Genomic DNA, 21,350 nt, shown 5'->3' on the forward strand with positions numbered 1-21,350 from the left:
GTTTCTACACATTTTTTTTGGACAGAAATGAATGCAGTTTGTGTCTGTTCTGGAATAGACTGACTGTTTGGCCTGAATAAATAAGTTCCACCTACGTGTGGGCGCCACCACCGACTGCTATAATATCTGTCAGAGAGCTACCACCAGCCACCTCCGCCTTGAGGAATCAGAGAGAGATGAGAACTGAGGTGTCAACACCATTGGAAGGCAGGGGAAGTCAAAGAATCCACCTGGATCTTTCTGGTGTCAGTTTCAGGCCTCATGCTAGCTCTGCTTCTGTGCCTGCTGTATTTTTAGCCTAAAATGATCGAGCTGATGATTGAGTCAGATTCGGGTTGGCTGAACTTTCACAACATGAATAAGCTACAACACTCAATGACAATCTGTGGGGTTACATGCACTCAATGGAAAAATATGGTTTATTACAACATAGGTTTATTTTTCGATTGGTTCTGCCCGTTAACATTATACTCATAATGGGTCCAACAAGGCAAGAAAGCTGAGCAGAAAAATCAAACCAGAGTTAATAAAAAAAGAAAAGACAATGCGAATTTGTCACATTTCCATTAACTGGTTTGGAGCGAATAAACCGTAAACAAAACCAGTCACATGGATCTGAGAGAAATGGAGAGAGGTGCTGAGCAATGTCTTTCAACTGGACAAGTTGCTGCCAGTCATCTTTCTGCCCGCCAACACCGGAAACAGCTGATGAGTCGTGAAGTAAATGTTGTACTGTAATGGAAATGAACCATTCTGGAGATGTAAAATAAAGTTGGTCCTGAACAAAGAGTTGTCTTTGCCGCATTTATTCTGAGGCCTCAGAGGTACGAGTAGTGTTGTAGTCAAGACTGCCCAAACCGAGACCAAGTCAAGACCAAGACCAGAGTTTATCGAGACAAGACCAAGACTTTTAGGGGCTGAGAGCAGTCGAGACCAAGACCAAGGGAGGGCGAGACCGAGTCAAGACCAAGACCAGTTCCCCGCATTGCATGGCACGCAATAAAATGTGAAACGAGATCATAGGTAGTTCTCAAAGTGATCTGAAAGATCCACATTCCCATTAAAACACCCACATACAAACACTAAGAGCTGAAATCAACATAAGCATCGCAGGGAGGGGTGACAGTCGTTAATTAGGGTTATTGGTTGCATTTGAAGCAATATGTTTTACTTCCAATCAAAGTTAGGATGTTAACAAATCAGACAATGCAAAAGCTATTTATTGATATTTCCAAAGTTACAGTCTTGACTGTTCTTGAAATAAAATCCCGAGTCCTCAATGTCTGAGACCAAGACAAGACCGAGTACAAATGCAGTCGAGACCGAGACGAGACCAAGACCACTGAAAAGTGGTCTTAAGACCAAGACCGGTCTCGAGTACTACAACACTAGGTCATACAGAGTACAGAGCAGTCTGCAGGAGAGTCCAAAGAAAAGAGAAGTGTGTATGTGTTTTATAGAGCTGTGGAGTGTGGTTGTTTTTAGCATCTGTTGCTGTGAGGAAAAGGAGTATGAGTGGCAACTACTAAAACAATGAGTTACAAACAGGAACTTTGTCTGGTACCTGTCCGGCCGGATTGGGCCCTGGGTCATCGGTGTGAATAAGAATAGAGAAGTAGGAAAGTACTGAGGATGCTGTAGTGTAAAACGCTGAACTGACGGTGACCTCGGTGAAGTACATTTTGATACATAAATTACATCAAACAGTATGAGAAACATACAATAATACAGCAAAGGTGTTTCCATCTCCCATTTAGCGTGTGAACTTTTTCTCAGAAAAAAGCAAATAACACCTCAAGAGGTCGTGTAATTTTTTTTAGAATTTTGCCGTTATCATCAACCTTTTCCAATGCGAACCTCCAAAATGTGCATAAACAAATGTTGATGGAAATTCTACTACACTACTGTCAACCTTGTGCGGTAAACTTATTTCTGTTGCCTTCACAAATTTTTTGGCCACGTGGGGAGCAAAACAAGCTGTGAACACAAGATTGACGTACAGTATTAGGTGTGTCTGACCTCACGTTTCTCTTCGCACCGCTGACTTAATTTGATGCATGCTGGATTTAACAAAACGAATGCTGGCTAGAAATTTTGTATGACTTTTACTGGCGCTGCAAAACCTCAAGATGTCACATGACATTAAAACCTCGCAGGAGCAAGGAGGTGGCAGTTTTTTACCATCATTTGTTTAAGGCTTCACTGACATGCATGACGTTATTATTCTAAGAACTTCAGATCCGTTATCTCTTCTGAAGGGGATGCCATGTATTTGATCTCCTCCTTCTGGCAGCTCACTATTTACATATGGCCACAGTTTACGCTATAATTTTCAATTCCAACAACAATGCTTTCAAAACGAGCCTGTAGAAGCACAGAAAAACGACCATAGCCACACATTATTACGATTCATATTTACGTTTATTGTGGCAGTGACCTCTGCTGGCTGTACAACACAAACAAAGACATGACAAAGAAGGTTATTATAAATAACCATAAAGTTGTACTGTGGTGGGGGGTTGGGTGGAAGGATAGTAAGTAAGCTGCTTTTCACCCAGTAGGCTGGTGTTCGGTTCCAGTTTGAAACAAGATTGATATGTTTTTTTAATAGAGTTAAGTAGTATTAGCTACATTAGCTTTGTATCGTTAGCGTTAGTTTTAAAGACGCTGGCAGCCCCCCGTAGTCCCTAACCCGTATCCTAACCTTCACAGGGGTGTGTGCCTAAACCTAAGTCAGTGATGTATGCATGTCGACCAGTGAAGTGTACAGTAGGTTTATTAGAGCTTTTTAGCAGAAAACAGCTGCCTGCTGGAAATGAAACTGATGAGAACGGTGAGATTAAACCAAAATAATAAAGTTGCAGAACGCAAAACCAAAGCAACATGCCAAAAAATCTCATAGAACAAGGGAAGTGTGCAATTGGGTGATAATTCTCTGTTGGTTCATCACTTTATATTACATATTATTTAAGTGATACATTAACGTGCTATATAAGAATGCTGATTAGTGCAGCTTTATACATCATGTATATAAAAAAGCCTAGCTTCCATATTTGGGGAGGGAATTAGCGATAACTAATATCCCCAACTATATTTCTTCTGGAAGAAGCTGATTTCATGCACAACCAGGTCTGTAGTGTGTTTTTTTTACATGTGCACATGTGGACAACAAAGACTTCAGAGAGGGAATATATCTCACTGTGATCTGTGCGCAATGCAGAAGTCCCTAAGGCAAATTAATGATTTGTGATATTGGGCTATATGAATAAAATTGACTTAACTTGACAAGATGAAAAGACAGATTGTTGGCAATGAATCCTCATATTTGAAATAATTTAATTCAAACTTGGCCTGAAATTCGATGTATTTGTTTGCTTCAAACAAAGTGCTTGTTGGAGCGTCAACCCACCCAACCACCACCACACCATTCTGACAGTGGAATTGGGGGTTGTTGCATCCAACACGTCGATCACACCCACTTGAAGCGGGGATTGGCTGGAAGCAGAGGTGAGAAAGTATGAAGGATTTGAACTCCACTCTCAAGCTCTCTCTTTTTCATCTTCACACAACTACCTCTGTGTATGAATGCCTTTGAGGAGAGACTGACTGAAAGTGCACGCTGTTATGTAACAAGTGTTTCCTTTTTCTATGACAGCAGGTCAGTGTGGCCGTTTGGAACAGCTATACACTTTCCGACAGGGGCACAGTGTCTTTTATAACCAAAGCCATGGTTTCACAATAAAGTCTGGGGTGAAATAGTTACCAATTTGCTACCAGTCAGTAACCAGGTAATTATGGTGCGTATGTATTGTCCTATTTCCGTCATAATCTAATTGTCGAAGTAGTCTGGTTTCTTTTGAGTGTAAACCTGCAGAATGTAAAATCTTCCTCGTGCATTTAAGGAACAAAAAGGATTAATATTAACAAGCATCTTGCTTTTTGTTAAGTGATATCTTCTAAGCAAATGTTCCACCCAATCGACAGTGCAGGATCTGAAGTTCCGCTGTTTGAAGTCACAGGAGAGAAGTGTTCGCCCCTGCTGAGGCAAACGTGTTTACTTACGGACCTCAACTTGATTACAATTCAAAGAGGCAGTCTCACAATGCTTATTCACTGTGGAAATATGACCTAAATTTTGTCAGGGAGGCTATGCTTTGAAGTTTGAAATTAGAAGGGGGAACTTTCATTCTTCCTTTTAGAAGGAGGCGGCTTATCAAACACTATTTTTCATTTAATTCTTAATATCAAAGCTTTTGAAGACTCAATTAGCCACATCTCTGGGCTTGTCATAAAGCCACTTTATAGAGGGTCATAGAGAGCAGAATGGCAGACAGGCCAGTGATATAAACAGGCTGTTAGACCTGTTTCCGGCCACTTACTCAAAGGATGCACAGCAGTCTGTTTGCTGTTTCAGGAGCGGAGCTTGTTTGTAAAGCGTTACGGCTCTGTGAATGACATCATTCAGGATTCCTGGGCTATCACACAGAAACATAAACCATGGAGCATCTGGTTGTTGGGTGTGTGCATAAATCCAATCTGACTCCAGTCTGTTTAAGAGAGCACTCTGGTTACACTGCTGCAAACCAGCATGACGGAAAGAGATGCAAGGCTCACATGGTACATAGAACCAAAGAAAGGCTAAAAAGGTCACATTGTCAAATGGTTCCAATAGTTCCACATGTACAGCAAGCAAGTTAAAAGTGATTTTGTAAAGTTTTATAAATGTACTACTTTAAGGAAACTGCTCTAAACAGGTAACTAGGCTGATTTCTTTCTTACAGCAACTTACAGCACTTTAATGTTTTGCACATTTGAGCACATTTTCATTTTCAATCATTTCTGTCACGATATCCTGAGATACAATTGAAATTATTGAGGATAAAAATGGCATAAATGTAAAAATGTTTCCTGTTGGAAGGGTTAAATGACCAAATGGCAGCACTTTAAGTCAGACAAGAAAGGGTCAATCCTAGTTAAATATTTTATATGTAAGGGGTAAGTGAAACAGAAACGCCAGTTGACTTATTTCAATTGCACTGAAATTGATCTGCATCTTCCCACATTTGTTTTTGTTTCATGTTTATTTTTATTCAGGCACAACAACACACAAATGCTGTTACAGCAAAGATACCATCACACCCGATCATTTATGACTACCTGACTGAGCCCTGAACAAAGCACATTAGTTTACAAACTGCTTAAGATGTTATTTATTTCTGGCAGTAATAATGTCCTAATGTTAACGTTGTCAAGCATAAAAATATTATAAAGAGCCAAAAGCTTATTTCCATGGTGATCCTCATGAGGAAAGATAGAAGATGAATGTTCAAGTCAGGAAAGAAAAACAACATTCTTTCTCAGTTGCTTCAGAGATCCCAGAGAACATTTCCAGAGAACTGCAGCAGAGTATAAAAGTGTTATTGCCCATGGTATTCCCAAATCTAAAAGGAGCATCATTAATTGTGCTGTGTTTTGTTGCTTATCATGACAGGGAAATTAATTTATATTAGATGTTCTACATATGTAACAGTTTTATGCAGTAATTTTCATTTTGACCTTATATTAATGTTAAATTCTCCCACATTCATCACAAACCTGTGATCATCCGTTACAGATTCAAACATCCACAAACATGCAACACCAAGAATACATCTCTGTACGCAGCAGCACTGTTGATTATTAACTGAACACATTCATCTTTCCTCAGTTAGCTGTGTCACGTCCTACAGCGCTCCCCGACCAGGTTTACGTTTGCTGGAATGGGATGCTTAATTATTAGCTGCCCACACTGGGTCCGACTCACTCAAACCTGTGTGGAAAATTCCTTTAAAGTTGCCTATCAAATGGGAAGTTTGCAATGGCCCACGTTTTTTGCTTTTAACAAATGATCTAATATTCAAATGGGTCAGATTTGGACACTCCTCGGCTCCGTTTTCACCGTATCCAGAGGTGTATCTCACCCACACATTCCTCCTGGAACCAGCCAGACCTCCTCCACAACATACTTTAATCATACTTTAATTTTCCTTTACCTTGACTGGTCATTTAAATCTGAGCTTGAAGGCAGAAATTATATGGAGAGAATCATATAATATATCCTAAAGTTTGAACAAATCTACTTACAACTTTTCTCCTGACTCTAAAAACTTAGCTTGAGGCTACTGATTAGTTTCTTCTTTACTCTCATAGAGAGTGTGTATTTCATCAGACTGGTAGACCCGCCACACTATATAGTGATGTGGAGGCTGGTTGTAGAGAGGGTATTTCAAGAAGTTCCTCATCACAGCAGGTTATTAAAGTGTACATGGCTGTAAGACATAGTTCACTTTTGTCAGGCACGGAGGGACAGTTTTCTCATTGAGATTGTGGTTTTTTAAAAATTTACTTGCTATTAATTACATACGGGCCTGCAGTGAATATGCATATGACATATAATTACAGTATTTCACTCCTACCAGGTCTTTGCTGGCATGATGGAGTGCTTCATACTATACAGCACCATCTGTTAGGAGGGAATTTAATGGCTTGTGGTCTACTGCTCCCTAGAGTTTACAGGTTTGCACTGCAACTTGTGTTTGTTTGATTTCCTTTGATGTCATGTTTTACTGCAAAGGCAGGATGGACTTTTTAAGAAAGGAATTTCCAAATGTATTCATGACAGGGGGGTTCAATTAGAAATGCTTTTGACGTCAACTTAAGAATCCAAGGAAAGTTCAAATCAAGGGCAACTGGTGAAACGTTTTCGAGTAGCTTCAACCAAGTACACTTGCCCTTGATTTCAACCTTCCTTGGATAATAATGGCTTGGATGACTGGAAACCTTCACAGAAATTAACTTAAGAATTTCAAATGTTTCCCCCATCATTTTGTATCTGGGTTTTTTTGTAGCTTTGATTAGTTCTGAATGCAGTAGGGTAAATGTTAAAGGCAAGACATAAATGGGTGACAAAAAAAAGTGAAATACTGTATATAAAATTGTATAGTAAAAGAAGAAAAAAACAATTAATCAGATTTGCATGTATTTGTATGCCTGTTTCCACTATTAAAGCTCTTATTCTTCAGATATTGCATTCACTAAATCATGAGGTATTTTGTTAATTCAGAATTAAAAAGAGAGCAAAATTTTTTTTCAGCCCAAACGTATCTCATAATCCTGATATAATTATCTCGTTAATTCGGAAAAAGAGAGGAGAATATCCTTTTCTCAAGTGAAACCTTACATTCGACATCTGCTGAATAGACTTTTTTCACAGCACAGGTGTAATTAATAACATTACTAAAAGGTCCCCTGTTTAATTGTCACAGAAAGATGATAAATAGTTAGTACAGCTTATATTGATAAATATAGTTGTATAAAGGTTACTCCAAACTTTTCAGGAAAAAAACATAATATAATATGTAAACAATAAATGATTAATGCCAATTTTCCTTTGTGTGTGTGTATATATATAGTGCCAGTGGTAATCGGAGCACTGGGGGCTGTGACCCCCAAACTGGGAGAGTGGCTCCAGCAGATTCCAGGTAAAACATCAGAGGTCTCTGTCCAGAAGAGTGCAGTCCTGGGAACAGCTAAGATACTGCGCAGAACCCTCAAACTCCCAGGCCTCTGGTAGAGGACCCAAAGTCAAGGTAAGTTATTTACCACATAGTGGCACATACTGTCTTTTTTTACATCCATGACTGCATCTGGTAAACTCGCAATCATTTATTCAGACTCAAGTTGGTCACTGTCAGTTTACACAACAGTGATTCAGACAGCAGACCAGACATTTTGATAGAAATACAACAAATACACTTTGAATGACAGGTCTTGCAGTCATATTTTATGGGTACCAGCACATATTGGCATCAAAGGAAATGAAATGGAAGATAAGACTGCAAAGGAGGCCACAGAAAGAGATTACATTTGAGTTGCAGTTAGCTTCAGTAAAACAGAAATCAGGAATATAACTAAACAGAGTATGAAGGAAAGGAGGCTAAAGCACTGGGCGGAAGAGAGGAAAGTTCAGAAGAAAGTGGAAGAGATGAGATGTGCAAGAAGGAACAGGAGGGACAAGACTTACTTAGATTTGGACACACTGGACTACATTATTCAAAAGAGGTAAACATAATTCAGGCAGATGTAAATGAAGAAGAATCTGGTAAATGAACTAAACAAAACGATTTGCTGTAGTATTTGACGCCATTCCATGAGGCACACAAAAGCTTTATAGAAATAGGTGGAGGTCTGCCTGTATTTTTAAAAAACATGTTTGCCTTCTTCTGTCTCCCTCCCCAATCCAGCCGAGTCACCACAGTCACACAAAATGTGTTTCTTTCAACATCCTCAAAATAGTACAAACATGCCTTGTTTTCTTGTCCTTTCTGTGAAGACCACCCAGAAACTGTTTTGCACCTCATTTGGCATTATTTACACACGAGAACATTGTGGAAAGACTTCAGCAGATTCATCATTGACCATGTTTATAGAGATTTTGCATTGATGTGGGAGAGTGTGGTATTTAGCTTTTAAAACAGTCAAAGAAGAGAAAATTTACGAAACAAAAAGGCTAACAAAACATGTTTACAACAACATATTGACCTCTTTTAAAATATGTAGATAATATAGACTACCCCTGGCAAAGATACTGTTATTTGTGTCTACTTATATATTTGTATACTTACTTACTTCTGTATACTTCTGTATGTCCCATCTACACGTTATTCCTCTTTTTGCAATTAAGATTTTAGAAAGAAAAAAACTCGAAAGAAGTGAGGTGATTTTTGGACCTTGTCGCCTACGGTAGTACGTCACTGTATGTTGACGTGTGGCTAGTTAGGCAGAGAGGTGCTTTCTGGTTAGCCTGCTAACGCGAGCTGGACAGTTGCTTCTTCTTCTTGTTCGACAGCGCTGACAGCTGACTGTTTGTACAGACGCATAGACTTTCAGTAATGGCGGCTGACTGGGAAGAAATTCGACGGCTTGCTGCAGATTTTCAGAGAGCGCAGTTTGCTGACACAGTGCAAAGGTAACCGCAGCGTGCAGCTAATGCTAGCTAACATTAAACTTTCATACTGAAGGAACGCTGTCAGTTGTGGTTTGTCTCCTCTCTGTTCACAGCTGTCGTAAGCATAGCAAGAAAGGAATACAGGTTTATAAGTAGTTGGGAAACGCCACTAATTACAAATTAAACCTTTTCACAGGCTTTCAGAGAGGAACTGCATTGAAATTATTTCCAAACTGGTGCAAGAGAAGAAGCTGGATGTGGTGCACACACTTGATGGGAAGGAGTACATCACCCCAGCTCAAATCAGCAGGGAGATCCGAGATGAACTCTACGTCCATGGAGGTCAGTTTAACCAGCAGAACGTGAAACACACAAATGATAATGATACCTTCTGTGGGATTAAATCACTTTCCCTGCACTGACTGGTGTCTGACTCTTTCATACATATCAGCTGTAGCAAATTCAGAACTGGACATTGTAACATGGAATAAATCCTGTCATTCTGTTTCACAGGGCGAATCAACATTGTGGACCTACAGCAGGTGTGTATACCTTGATATATAGTCATAACATTACTTTGAGCCCTGTGTGTTACCAGCTGTATCCTCTACCGCATGCCATTATCAAGTCTTTTATTAAAATGTCCCATGAGTTATGTCCTGATCTCTTCTTTTCAGATTATCAACGTGGACTGGGTCCATGTTGAAAGTAGAGCGAGTGATATTGCAAAATCCGATAGAGGGGTACAGCTTGTACTGGGACAACTTATTGATGAGTGAGTATTAAGTGACGGGTCTACCACACTAGGGCTGGAGCCCAAGGCAGTGGCAGCCAGTCTGTCTGTTGGTCAATAAAGCAGAGTCCAGGCTGCCCAAATACTCTATGACACTGATACTGGCTATTAAAATACGTTAGGCACGATTCTTGGATAGTGATCAAACAAAAAATCAAGAACATGGTGAATCAAATCTTAATGCTGTTAAAATCCTAACTGAAGTGTAAAATCTGAAATGAAGAGGCAGAAAGCAAAATGAGAAGCATCATATTGTCAGACTTTCTGGACATGTTGATAATCTTGTGTGCAGCACGTACCTGGACCGCTTGGCTGAGGAGGTGAATGACAAACTGCAGGAGGCCGGTTTGATCAGTATATCAGAACTGTGTAAGAACTACGACCTCCCGGGAGATTTCTTATCTGAGGTCAGTGACATGCCTTTACCTGCATGTGTTTATTAAATCTTATAAGAAGTGAGGCGATAAATCGTGTCATGTTTGTATGTATCTCTGCTGACTTTGCTGTAAATTATGTGGTCAATGAAGTGTATGTATGTTTTCTAATATGTTTCAGGAGCTGTCCAAGCGTCTTGGGAAGCTTATCCAAGGTGAAATGGACCAGTACAACAGGGGAGTCATATTTACTCCAGCTTTTGTTGCTCGTCACAAAGCCAGGATACGAGGGCTCTTCAGCGCCATCACAAGGTAAACAATAAGATACTTCACACATGGGGCCTCATGCAAGATCCACTTTACAAAGAGATTTCACAGACTTGTCGGGGTCACAAATTTTCTCTTACTTCCGAGAAAATTCTTCAGTAGTTTTTGACCAGGTGACATAGAAAGGAGCTTTACACCAAATTTAGCTGTAACAAACTGGAATTATTAAAGCAAGTTTGTTACTGCAGTGAGGTGTTAAAGTCAGAATTGCAACGCAAAAAAAGAAGCAGTCAGAGCTCGGTGACGGGCGAAGGGTCTGGTGTCTGGGAAAGCACGCAACACTGGCCAGGTGTTCCCCGTTAGCAGAATGCTGCCTCAGCTCCACGCAGCAGAGGAGCTACAAGACACACACACACACACACACACACACACAGAGTGCACGGGACCCGCTAGTGCCTCACAAGAGGCCGCTTTAGGATGATGTTTTTTAGCGTCTGACTTCATGTCAAACTCGTCCGTCTTTATTTCTGCCACCTCTGAGGACACGTCAGTGACTGCTGGCAGCTGCATGTCATTCATTCGTTTTTTATTTATTGTTTCTTGCTGTCATATTTAGGGATGATGACATCGGGTGGGGCGTGCGGGTGGGGGGGGTTAGCGGTCGTCTTATGTGCATGTGTTCACTCGCACAGACTTCGACCGATTACAATTACGTTGGCGGCCTAATGTCCTTCTTAATTGTATTGTTTAGGTTTTTTTTACTAAATGCCCTCCTGTTTGATTTTCTTCTGTAGGCCAACACCTGTCAGCAGCGTGACTGCAGCATTTGGATTTCAGGAACATCTTCTGTACTGTAAGGAGAGACATTTGATAGTTCTTTATCTGATTGGTCGTTCCACATTGTATTGATATTGTGATTGGTTTTGTTGCTAGCTGTCAGTGGGGGAAGAATTACTCCGATCTTATTGTGGTGTTGGTACTTACTTAAAAGTACCAACACCACAATGAAAAAATACTCAATTACAAGTAAAAGTGCTGCATTTAAAATCCTGCTTAAGTAAATTAACATTAACGTGTACGATTCCACTGCTGCCAGCTGTCCTGGAGGAACTGGTGAACTCTGGACGCCTTAAAGGAAGCGTGGTTGGAGGTCGGCAGGACAAAGCCGTGTACATCCCTGATATTTACGCCAAAACACAGAACGCCTGGGTGGACTCTTTCCTCCAGCAGAACGGATATTTAGGTATGGATTGTTAACTTTTTGTTTAAACCAGTTTTTTTTCCAGCTTCAAACATTCCTTTTCAGAGTGTGTATGCTCTTTAAAAGTCCATACAATACGAAGCGCTGCTCTGTGAAGTGACGTTCAGCCCTACTCCCAAATTTCTCTCCACTGTGCTTAGCATATAGGTACACACTAGGGCACACACTTTATTTATTTATTTTTTTAAGTTTTTAAAAAGGCATAGAGAATCCGTTCAATTTTCAAAATAAAACATCCTGTGCAGACTAATAAACACAGTTAAAACAGACAGAAAAGAAACAGTTTAACTACGTAGTCTACCTAATTATGGTAGAAGCACAAAAATCAAGGAGAGCTGAACAAATTAACAAAATCTGAACAAGTCAGAAAAATCAGGCAGGCAAAACGCTCTTATTCTAAAATGCTCCATGTGGGATGTGTAGCCTGCAGAGAGCGGAACAGAACAGGCTGACAGAGAGCTGTTCTCTGTAGTTGAAGCACACAAAATGCCAACATGTCAAACGTGTAGGCTAAACGCTCCGCTGCTGAAACACCAGTGTGAGTTGACGCCGGACAAACTGTGCCTGTGACTGTTCGACTGACGCCATCAACACATTTTCCTACAGTTTGTTGTTGTGAAATGCACACTCCCTGTGCCCGCTCTGATTGGTGAGTAGGACCATAACAGGAGGCGCATGGTGATTCTGATTGGCGAGCAGGTCTGTCACACAAGGATGACAACGGAATGAGTTTGTAACTGCATGAATGTTTAAAACGGGTCAGTTGTGCTGGATAATTAACCTACATTTTAATCGCTGTCTTCATGATAAGCTAATCGCGTTGTTTCAAATCACAATTTTGATTTGAAAACGATTAATCGTTCAGCCCTAGTATACACACAAGACTGTTTTAATCTCTCAACATCAAAGATGAATTGTGGCATTCAGTGCTACACACATCCATGCATATTGCACAAATCCTGAGAAAGCTGCATCTTATGTTAACATTCATTTAACTTTCAGTCTGTTTTTATGCTTTTCTAAACCTTCTTTGCTCTTTGTAAGAGTTCTCTGAAGAGCATCAGTGCGTGTGTATTTTTACACACACACACGCAATTAATACCTATATTTGTTACATCAAAGTATAAAAATAACACAACGGTCACAAATTGCATTGTTGTTTCCTAGCAAATCTGCAGATGCCGTCATCTTTGGGCCCAGTAATCACTAAAAACCCCAGGGTTCCTGGCTTTCTGCAGGGCTTAGGTGCTGTGGGGATGTCGTGTGTTTGTGGCGTTTGAGGCTCCTCCCCTCAAACAATTTTCACTAAACTATCAATAATTAAATAACAATAATTATACACTCAGACATAAGCAAGAAGAAATGTGAGACAAATAGATCCTCACTGATGAAGTTAGCGCGCTGTCCTGAAGTAATCCTTCACATTTTTGAGAGTGATTGCACAGTGTGCCATAAAAAAATAATAATCACTAAATAACATGGGTTAAACAGGCGATTTGCTCATCCTCCCAAAGTCATGAAGCCACTAACGGAGATGAAACAGTATGAAAATATCATGATTATAGTGATCAAAATGATCAGTTATCAGTATTATTGTGGTGTTGTTAAAATGTGCTGAAAACATACTGATACACACACTGAAACTGTCTCAACAAGCTTTACACTGATTAAGAACTTTTTGTTTCCATAAACATTAAAATAATAACAGCCAGTACCTTATGTAAACAAATGAAAACCATATCAAATGTGCATTAACATTAAATTATATACAATGACCCCATACACACGTTTACATAAATACAAATGAGTCTTAGGAAGACCGTGATCGTAACAGCAATGAGCCCAACGACTGATATAAATACAGGAGTCTGCTGCGTTTCTCCTGTTGGAACTTTTACAACCAATTCAATGACTGTCGGATTTGAAATTAATTATGTTAGATTGGTGACTAAACTACGCAACGCTATGCTTCAGACTTCAGTCACGCTGAAAAATCCTCCAGCCATGTTTTCATTGACCCACAACAAATTTGCTCCTTATTGATGTTATAATATTCAATTCAGTTTTATTTAATAAGAAGTCTAAAATATTTTCAGTTCATTAGGAAACTGTGGCTGGACAAATTAATTATCTAGACTGTGGCAGACTTCTGTAATGTGTGTGTATTGTAATCTAAATGTAACTGAAGGAGTCTTCCTCCTGCAGAGTTTGATGCATTGGTCAGACTGGGGATCCCAGACCCCCCCAGCTACATTAAGAAGCGCTTCAAGTCCAACAAGCTGCTGTTCCTCAGAGCAGCCTGCGTAGGTCAGGGTCTGGTCGACCAGGTGGAGGCCTCTGTGGAGGAAGCTGTCAATTCTGCTACGTGGACTGACATACAGGTGCTCTGCCGTTACCTGTCCTTACATGAAGTGGTAAAAATATTAGTTAGGCCTGCTTTTCATACTCGCTCTCCGTCTGGCTGTTCTAGCCCATTCTGCCCAGCTGCCTGTCAATGGAGGACGTCGGAATGCTGATCACCCAGGCTATGAGAAACACTAATGTCCAGGCCTCTGCCAGAGTGCTGGGAGGCACGGTCGTGGTCAGTGAGAAGTTCATCAGCAACTGCCTGTCTTTATTTGATGAAGCCATGCAGCAGAAAGCTCAGAAGGTACACATCTCCCGTGCAGAGCCACTTAGATCGGGACGTCTAAATGAAGTATAAAACACATTGGAAGTACAGCGTCTGTGATTTTGTTTGTGTCGCTCTCAGGAAGTCAAGAACAATCCAGTGTTTCTTATAACTGAAGATGATCTGAAGCAGACATCCATGCTGACGGAGAGCTCTGCACCTTCTAAAAAGGAAAAGAGAGAAGCGGAGCGCAAGAAGAAGGCTACAGGTAGGCTGAATCTAACGCTGACGCGAACTGTAACATCTGCTGCAAAGCCTCAAGACAGCACAGACTCTGTTAGTGTTTTAAACAGCTGAGTATACTAGAATATACTTACGCCCACATGATGCTGTTAAACTGCACTCTGTGGGATTAAAGAAGCCCAGTGGACAGCAGGTGGAGATGGTGTTGATACTGATGTCCCTCTAGAAAACCGAGATAAATGCTGTTAGTTAAATATCAAGTTCAAGTTCAGAAAGAAGTAAAAAGAACCTTTACATAAATTGATAGGTTCATGCATCACATCACCCCAACACCGCCTTTCTGAGTGTTTTCATTGAAAGCTTCATCCGGTCTTGGCTCTCTGCACCTGGTCTGGGATCAGTCGTGTAGTTTGTGCATCCTCGTGACCGCTCCAGAACAACACTGGGACACAAAAATGTCTCGTGATATAAGCAGTAATTCTGTTTGTGTTCCAGAGGGCAGCGGCAGCGTGAAAGCAGGCGGAGGAGGCAACGCCAGAGAGATCCGGATTCGTAAAACCAAGAAGAAAGGGAGGAAAGACGAGGACAGCGATGAGGACACCGGACCTTCACAGCAAAGTACAGTCACAGCTACAAAACTGTTTTATCTTCGCAGGACATAATGTTTCTATATGCACATTAAGCCTGTTCAGTGAGGCATTTTACTGTAACAGGAGAGTAATGGCTGGGTGGCTAGAAATCCCTCCCCTGGGTTGTTAAGCTTTTTTTTCATGGAAGACAAAGGTAACTGTAGTAGCCCCGTGAGACTAATTAGCTTGTGTTTTACCTTTGCCAAGATCGTAGCAAACAGACTGCAGCCCCCTTTATGGTCCAGGAGGAGATTGTGGCTGTTTTAGAGAAGAGAGTGAGCGACTGCCCCGAAGAAATCCTCTCTGAGCTGGCAGAGCACTTAGTGAGGTAATACACAGGTTACTGTCTCAAGACGCTCTCTGCTAACACAGCTGAGAACAACGAGTCCATTCTCCCTCTGTTCATGTCTGCAGGCCTCTGAGTAAAGCCTACCAGGAGGTGCTGCGGACAGTGTTCATGTCCTCCACCAGCTCTCCGTCCGGGGCCAACAAGAAGAAGAAGAGCGTGAAGGATCTTCAGGAGGAGATCACCAACCTGTACAACAACATCCGGCTCTTTGAAAAAGGCACCAAGTTCTTCTCCGGTAAATCCTGCAAATCAAAAATCACCAAAAGTCGTACCCTTTCTTCTCAGGGCCGGAACTCAGTCGTATCACAGCACACAGACGTCATAGACATACTGGACAGGTATCATTAAGATTTGAATGGTATTACTACCCTTACCCTGGACTCACACAGGCGATGTGTGCTGCGTTATGGCTCCAAAACGGTTGCAAAATCTTTAAATGGCTGATTGAATTTATGAACAACCCATAGCTAAGCAATCAGCTGGTTACTTTTACTTATGAACCCAGAAGTTCATTAACTCCCTTTGTGGGCTCCAGGCTGCTAGCATACATACCTGACATAAACAGAGCAACGAGAGATGCACTACGAACGAGGCGGTCAAAAACTACAATTCTCTGCCTGTGTATGATGCACTGTCCATTAATGTTTGGACAGATTGCTCCCGTTTCTGCAAGCAGGGTGTGCTGTAGCGTGTGGTGAGATAAAATATGTTTATGTAGCTATAATAAACAGGAAATGTATTTTCTTAATTTCTTCAGGTCTGAAAACAGAACAGATAACGTCAGTCGATTGTTGTCTGCACATCCATCATTACAGTGCAAACATTTCAGTTTGCATAACCCAAGGCATGATGGGAACCTTGGTGGTAAATAAATTTTTAACCCAAATGGAAATGCATGTTGTACAGTAGTACTAGGCTCAGGACGTCCCATCAGGTTCTTATTATGCCTGAAGTACTGACACTATCTACTCAACTGATGATGAAAAGCTTTGGACACGGGCAACAAAAATTCACTCTTTCAAAGGATGTTTATGCAGATGGTACCACTGACATAACCGCCATCTGCTCTGTTATACTGTGCAAGATGGGTCTAATAAAAGCTTGGTTGTAATCTGTACAGTATTAATGTTGCTGGCAGTGAGATTTAAAGTGCTTCGGCCAGTGTATTCGGAGGAGCCTTTACTTACTGTCACACATGCTGCTGAGTGTCCTCGAGCACTGAACCCATAACCAGGCTGGCAGCTTGCGTGGCAGCCTCCGCCATCAGTGTATGAGAGAATGTGTGAATGTTGGCATGTGTTGTAAAGTGCTTTGATTGGTCGGTAGGCTAGAAAGTGCACTCCATTTACCATTTGTTGGTCTTTTTTTTTTTATCATGCAGATGAAACCCAGGTCCACATTGCCAAGCACATCCTGAAGACCCTGTGCACGGATGTTACCAACATCCTGGTCAACTTCCTGGCTGCTGACCTGATGATGTCTGTGGAGAATCCCAGCACTATCACCAGTGAGGTGAGTGAACAGCTCCTCCGGTCTGTTCTGCATGTCCTCTCAGGACCCTTCAGTGGCTGTGTTCCAGGAAGTGATGATCAGACAGAGAGGCAAAGACCTGAGGTCACATTTAAATCAAGTTAGAGGTCATTAGGACTGTGTCATTGTTTGAAATGCGCTGGGGGACTTGTTTGGACTTGTCTCTGATGTGTTGCCTCAGGTCAGGGTGAAGATTCTGGGCAAACTGTCAGAGGACACCAGAGGACCTCTCATGAAGCTGCACAACTGTCTGAACGGCAAAGTAAGCACGTTTCCTGTCAGTTACATCATCAGCTGCTCACTTCAGGCTGAAGGATAAAAGTGAAACACAGTGAGGGAAACCTCTTCACTTTTTGTTCCTCACAGACTATTGAAGACTTCCTGACCAACATAGAGACCTGTGCAGAGGTCTGTGGCTTCATGCTGAAGAAGGGAGACAAGAAAAAGGAGAGGTAATTAAAAAGCAGAGTTTTTTTATTTTAGTTTGTATTTAATAGATATTAAGTTAAAATCCAGAAAAATGTCCATTTGAATGAGAGTGTTGAGACGTGTGTGAATGTGTGTCACCCAGGCAGGCCCTGTTCATGCACCGTCAGGCTCTCAGCGAGCAGCTGAAGGAGGCTGAGGATCCGGCTCTGGTCCTCCACCTGACCAGTGTGCTGCTGTTTCAGGCCAGCACCCACAGCATGCTGCACGCTCCTGGACGCTGCGTGCCTCAGATCATCGGCACCCTCACGGGCCGAATACCAACGGTATGTCTGACGCTCGCTGACTTACTGAAAGCTGAAGCCTCAATCTGACATGTGGCTGCTGATCAGTATATTGTTGTGACATAAAAACGGTCGTGTTTGCAGATGGGAAGCTAGAGAGGGTTTTACATTTCAAGGTATAGCTACGGGGTGTGAACATTAGATACTGGCCATGACCAGATCCCCTTTTAACACGATAATAATAATAACAATAATGTATTTGTCAGTGGATAAAATCCACAGTTCTCGTTCAGTGTAAAAAGTTAATGTGAGGCTTCTGCAGTCTGTTAGACAAATCAAGTGGAAGTTAGTCTTTGTAGTATGAAATTCTCTGTGTTTCAGACAGCTGGAGCCTAATTTGATTCTGTAGTTTGATGATAGACAGCAAATGTGGGGAAGAAACCATCCTTTAATTAGGAACACTGAAAAGTGTAGTGTTGTTTTTTTTTTCGCATTCAGATGTGCTATTAAAACCGCAACCCTGATCTGCCACAACAATGACTGCAGTGCAGAGGCAATTAGCCCCCCCACCACCCCAAAAACCCCAACAAAGTACAAAACCGCATCAAAGATTGTTATGAAGAAAGTGTCATTATCCCGCTGAAGCTTGGCTTTAATGGTGACCTATGATGCTTTCACGTATTTTCTGTCTCATTTATAATGTTACAGTGTTGGTTGTTCATGTTAAACGTAGCCAAAGCTTATAATATAATGTGGGAAATATATTTAAAAGAAATTCCTGTGAGCCAAAACCTCAAACGTTCCGGTTTGATGTCATGAAAGGCCAGTATACCACTGAATCATCCAAAGTTCACCATTCAGGACTCGGAGAACTACAACACAGGGCTGGTAATGCAGTGTAATATGTCTCCTTTATCACGAGGTTTTCCACGTTATGGGTTTTATTTGACTACCTGCAGCAAACCTACAGAGGTTAGAGCGCTGTTCCCAAACACAGAATGGACTAGAAACACACCAAAATAAAAGGCAGAAGCAAAAACATGAAACACATTTTGGTAAATGCAGTCAAATATACACCGTCTGGGATTTCCTGTGTACTGACCATAGTTTGGGATCTGTTTGTGTATGTTGTGTATTTCCATGAAAACCCATAAAAGCTTTAACTCAGTCTTAATAGTGTTTGTTTGTGCTTCAGTGTGGTCTAGATTCCTCAACAAATGTTAGCAACACTGCTTCATTTTAACATTGTTTACAGCCAGTTTTCAGACTCAGCAGCTGTGGGCAATCTCCATCTGCTGCAGCGTCAGTGTAACGGAGCGTTTGTTTGGTGAGTTAAACGGCTGAAATGTTTGCGTGCGTCCATGTGTTCTTGCAGGACCAGCAGCAGCTGCTGTCTTCCTACCAGAGCCTGGTGGTGAAACAGCTGGTGAGCCAGAGTCACAGCAGGAAGCAGGAGGAGGCCGAGGGCGAGGCCGATAAAGCAGAGGATCAGGACGAGGAGGCCAGGAGCGTCCGCACACAGCTCATGGCCCTGACGCCACAGGTCAAGGATCTGGTGCTGTCCCAGAGGAAGACGCCTTTCACAGAGGACTGAACATTCGAAAGATTAGAGAAATGTATGACTGAACTGATCTATAATGAATTCTTGTCTTACATGCTGGGATGAAACTGCTAGATCAGCTGTTAATACTGTATGTTTGTGATTTATCCATGTGGACATAATTCTAAATTATTATAGGAAATTCCTGTGTGGTGTGGGCTGTCTCCCTGTAAACCCAGCTAAAATGAAAATCCTCCATGAGGTTCTGATTTTTATGCATTCATTAAAGCTCTCCTCTTACTCACGTGTTTGAGTTATTTATTATAAAACTTCATCGTTTCCCATGCCTCCTATCTCTAAATCAACACTCTCAACTTGTCATCGTCTGATGTGGACCATGTGCTACAGTTGAAAGCACCAGAACAAGCAGATAAGTCGACCTTTTGTTGAAATTGAACGGTCACGTCTACTTTATAATTCATCTCAAATAGGAAGTGTTAGAGATGCTTAGGATCGTGTAAGTTTTACAGTTCCATGGCAACTGAGCAGTCAGTCAGCTGATGAGAACTCTGTGACTGAAAACTCCTGGAGTGCCTGGAAGAGGACTACTCATCCAATGAGTGTGGAAATTGTTTAGACACACTATATCCCTATGATATTTCTGTTTGAGTGAAAGTAAATGCATTGAAAAAATGGGAGTTATTTGTCTTCTTGAGGAAACTCTGCAACTTCAAAGGTCTGTCTTTCTATGTGTAATTGTCCTTTGTAACACTGGGGGGCACCAAACACTAAAGTAACATAAGTCATTTTCATCCAGCTCTAGAACACCAGACAGACACACACTGGTTTACAACCAAATTTTGATCATACCACAATTATCGTAACAGCATTGAAGAAACTCTCTGGAAGCACACTATTTTCAATGTGTTCAGGACAAACTGTTGATGTTACATTTAATTATGTGAACAACTGTGACCACAATTGCAGGACAATGGGAAATGTTAAAACATATTCAAACAGAATAAGTAAAGTGCCATTAAAGCTGCTTCAATCAATATTTTGATGTTAAAATGCATAAAAGGACTGTGCAATGTGAAAGTGGGTCACTGGTAACGATCAGACTGCAGTTCCTCTCAATTCTACATTTCTACGCAGACAGACAAAGTTAGGAACTAGCTGGTGACCATAGTGGAGCATTTAGTAGCCAAAGAGAAAGATGTTTTTCTCTGGACTTGGTGGAGACCAAAACAGAGTTAAAAGGAGAGTGATTATATTAACATGCTGATAATAGGTGTGTTCAAGATGACTGGGGCGTGAGCTGCAAGCGACTGCAGCAGTGGGGTATAAAAACTCTGCCGTCAATTCAGACATTTTCTACTTCCCCTGGAGTGTGTTATCTTAGAACAATGTCTGATCTTACACCATTTGCCTTTGCAAGTGCTGTGAGATCAGGAAAAAGGTGGTTGCCACTTGGTGCAGCTCGAGAAAAGCAACTGCAGTCGCCTTGCACCTGCAAGGTTTTAATGTCATGTGACATGGTGAGGTTTTGCAGCACCAGTGAAAGTCAGACAAAATTTCTAACCAGCATGCCTTATGTGAAGTCAGTGTTTTGTTTACAGCTGGTTCAGCTGCCCCAAAGTGGCCAAAAAATCAGTTAATGCAGGTTAAAGTTAGTGAACTGCCTCAGTGGTGTACGTTACACAGCAATATCTATCTAAAGTTTGCTAACATTAGCCATTATAAGCTACTGGTCATACCAGACCAGGAAATACTGTAGTAAGCAAAACATCTGGGTGTGCTAAATTCAACTTTGGGTGTGTTTTATTGCTCATAATTCAACTTTTCATTTCAGTTTTGCTTTACAGAAGGTGAGATCATGTATATAGCTACAGTTTGGGTAAAATGTAGGCCTTGTATTAAAGATAAAGTACTATTGTGGGGTTGCTGTGGCTCAGGGGTCGGTGGTCCACTAAACGGAGGGTCGTGGTTCAATCTCCGGCAAGTGTCCTTGAACAAGTTGAAGCCCAAAGTGCTCCTGGTGGCTGTGCAGTCAGTGT

The 21,350-nt window shown here is 41.4% G+C and overlaps 1 protein-coding gene across 1 annotated transcript; it reads left to right on the top strand.

Moving 5' to 3' along the window:
- The first annotated feature begins 8,793 nt into the window (after positions 1-8,793).
- ufl1 (UFM1-specific ligase 1) lies at positions 8,794-19,597 on the top strand. The gene is made up of 19 exons (XM_038727001.1): positions 8,794-9,007; positions 9,183-9,328; positions 9,500-9,528; positions 9,664-9,761; positions 10,072-10,186; positions 10,335-10,465; positions 11,215-11,273; positions 11,517-11,663; positions 13,887-14,062; positions 14,152-14,331; positions 14,434-14,560; positions 15,031-15,153; positions 15,372-15,492; positions 15,579-15,748; positions 16,895-17,025; positions 17,225-17,305; positions 17,410-17,495; positions 17,615-17,795; positions 19,129-19,597. The coding sequence occupies exons 1-19, from the start codon at positions 8,931-8,933 to the stop codon at positions 19,345-19,347; spliced, it is 2,397 nt and encodes a 798-aa protein (XP_038582929.1). The 5' UTR covers positions 8,794-8,930; the 3' UTR covers positions 19,348-19,597.
- The last annotated feature ends 1,753 nt before the right edge of the window (positions 19,598-21,350 follow it).

This window comes from Micropterus salmoides, unplaced genomic scaffold (assembly GCF_014851395.1).
Source record: "Micropterus salmoides isolate LMB-PRFRI ecotype aquatic unplaced genomic scaffold, ASM1485139v1 Ms_hic_scaffold_18, whole genome shotgun sequence".
Classification (NCBI taxonomy): Eukaryota; Metazoa; Chordata; class Actinopteri; order Centrarchiformes; family Centrarchidae; genus Micropterus; species Micropterus salmoides.

Excerpts from the sequence above, each read along its gene's own strand:
- ufl1 (XM_038727001.1), top strand. The coding sequence starts at position 8,931 with ATGGCGGCTGACTGGGAAGAAATTCGACGGCTTGCTGCAGATTTTCAG. Across the intron at positions 15,154-15,371 it reads CACCGGACCTTCACAGCAAA|ATCGTAGCAAACAGACTGCA; the intron begins GTACAGTCACAG and ends ACCTTTGCCAAG. Across the intron at positions 17,306-17,409 it reads ACAACTGTCTGAACGGCAAA|ACTATTGAAGACTTCCTGAC; the intron begins GTAAGCACGTTT and ends TGTTCCTCACAG.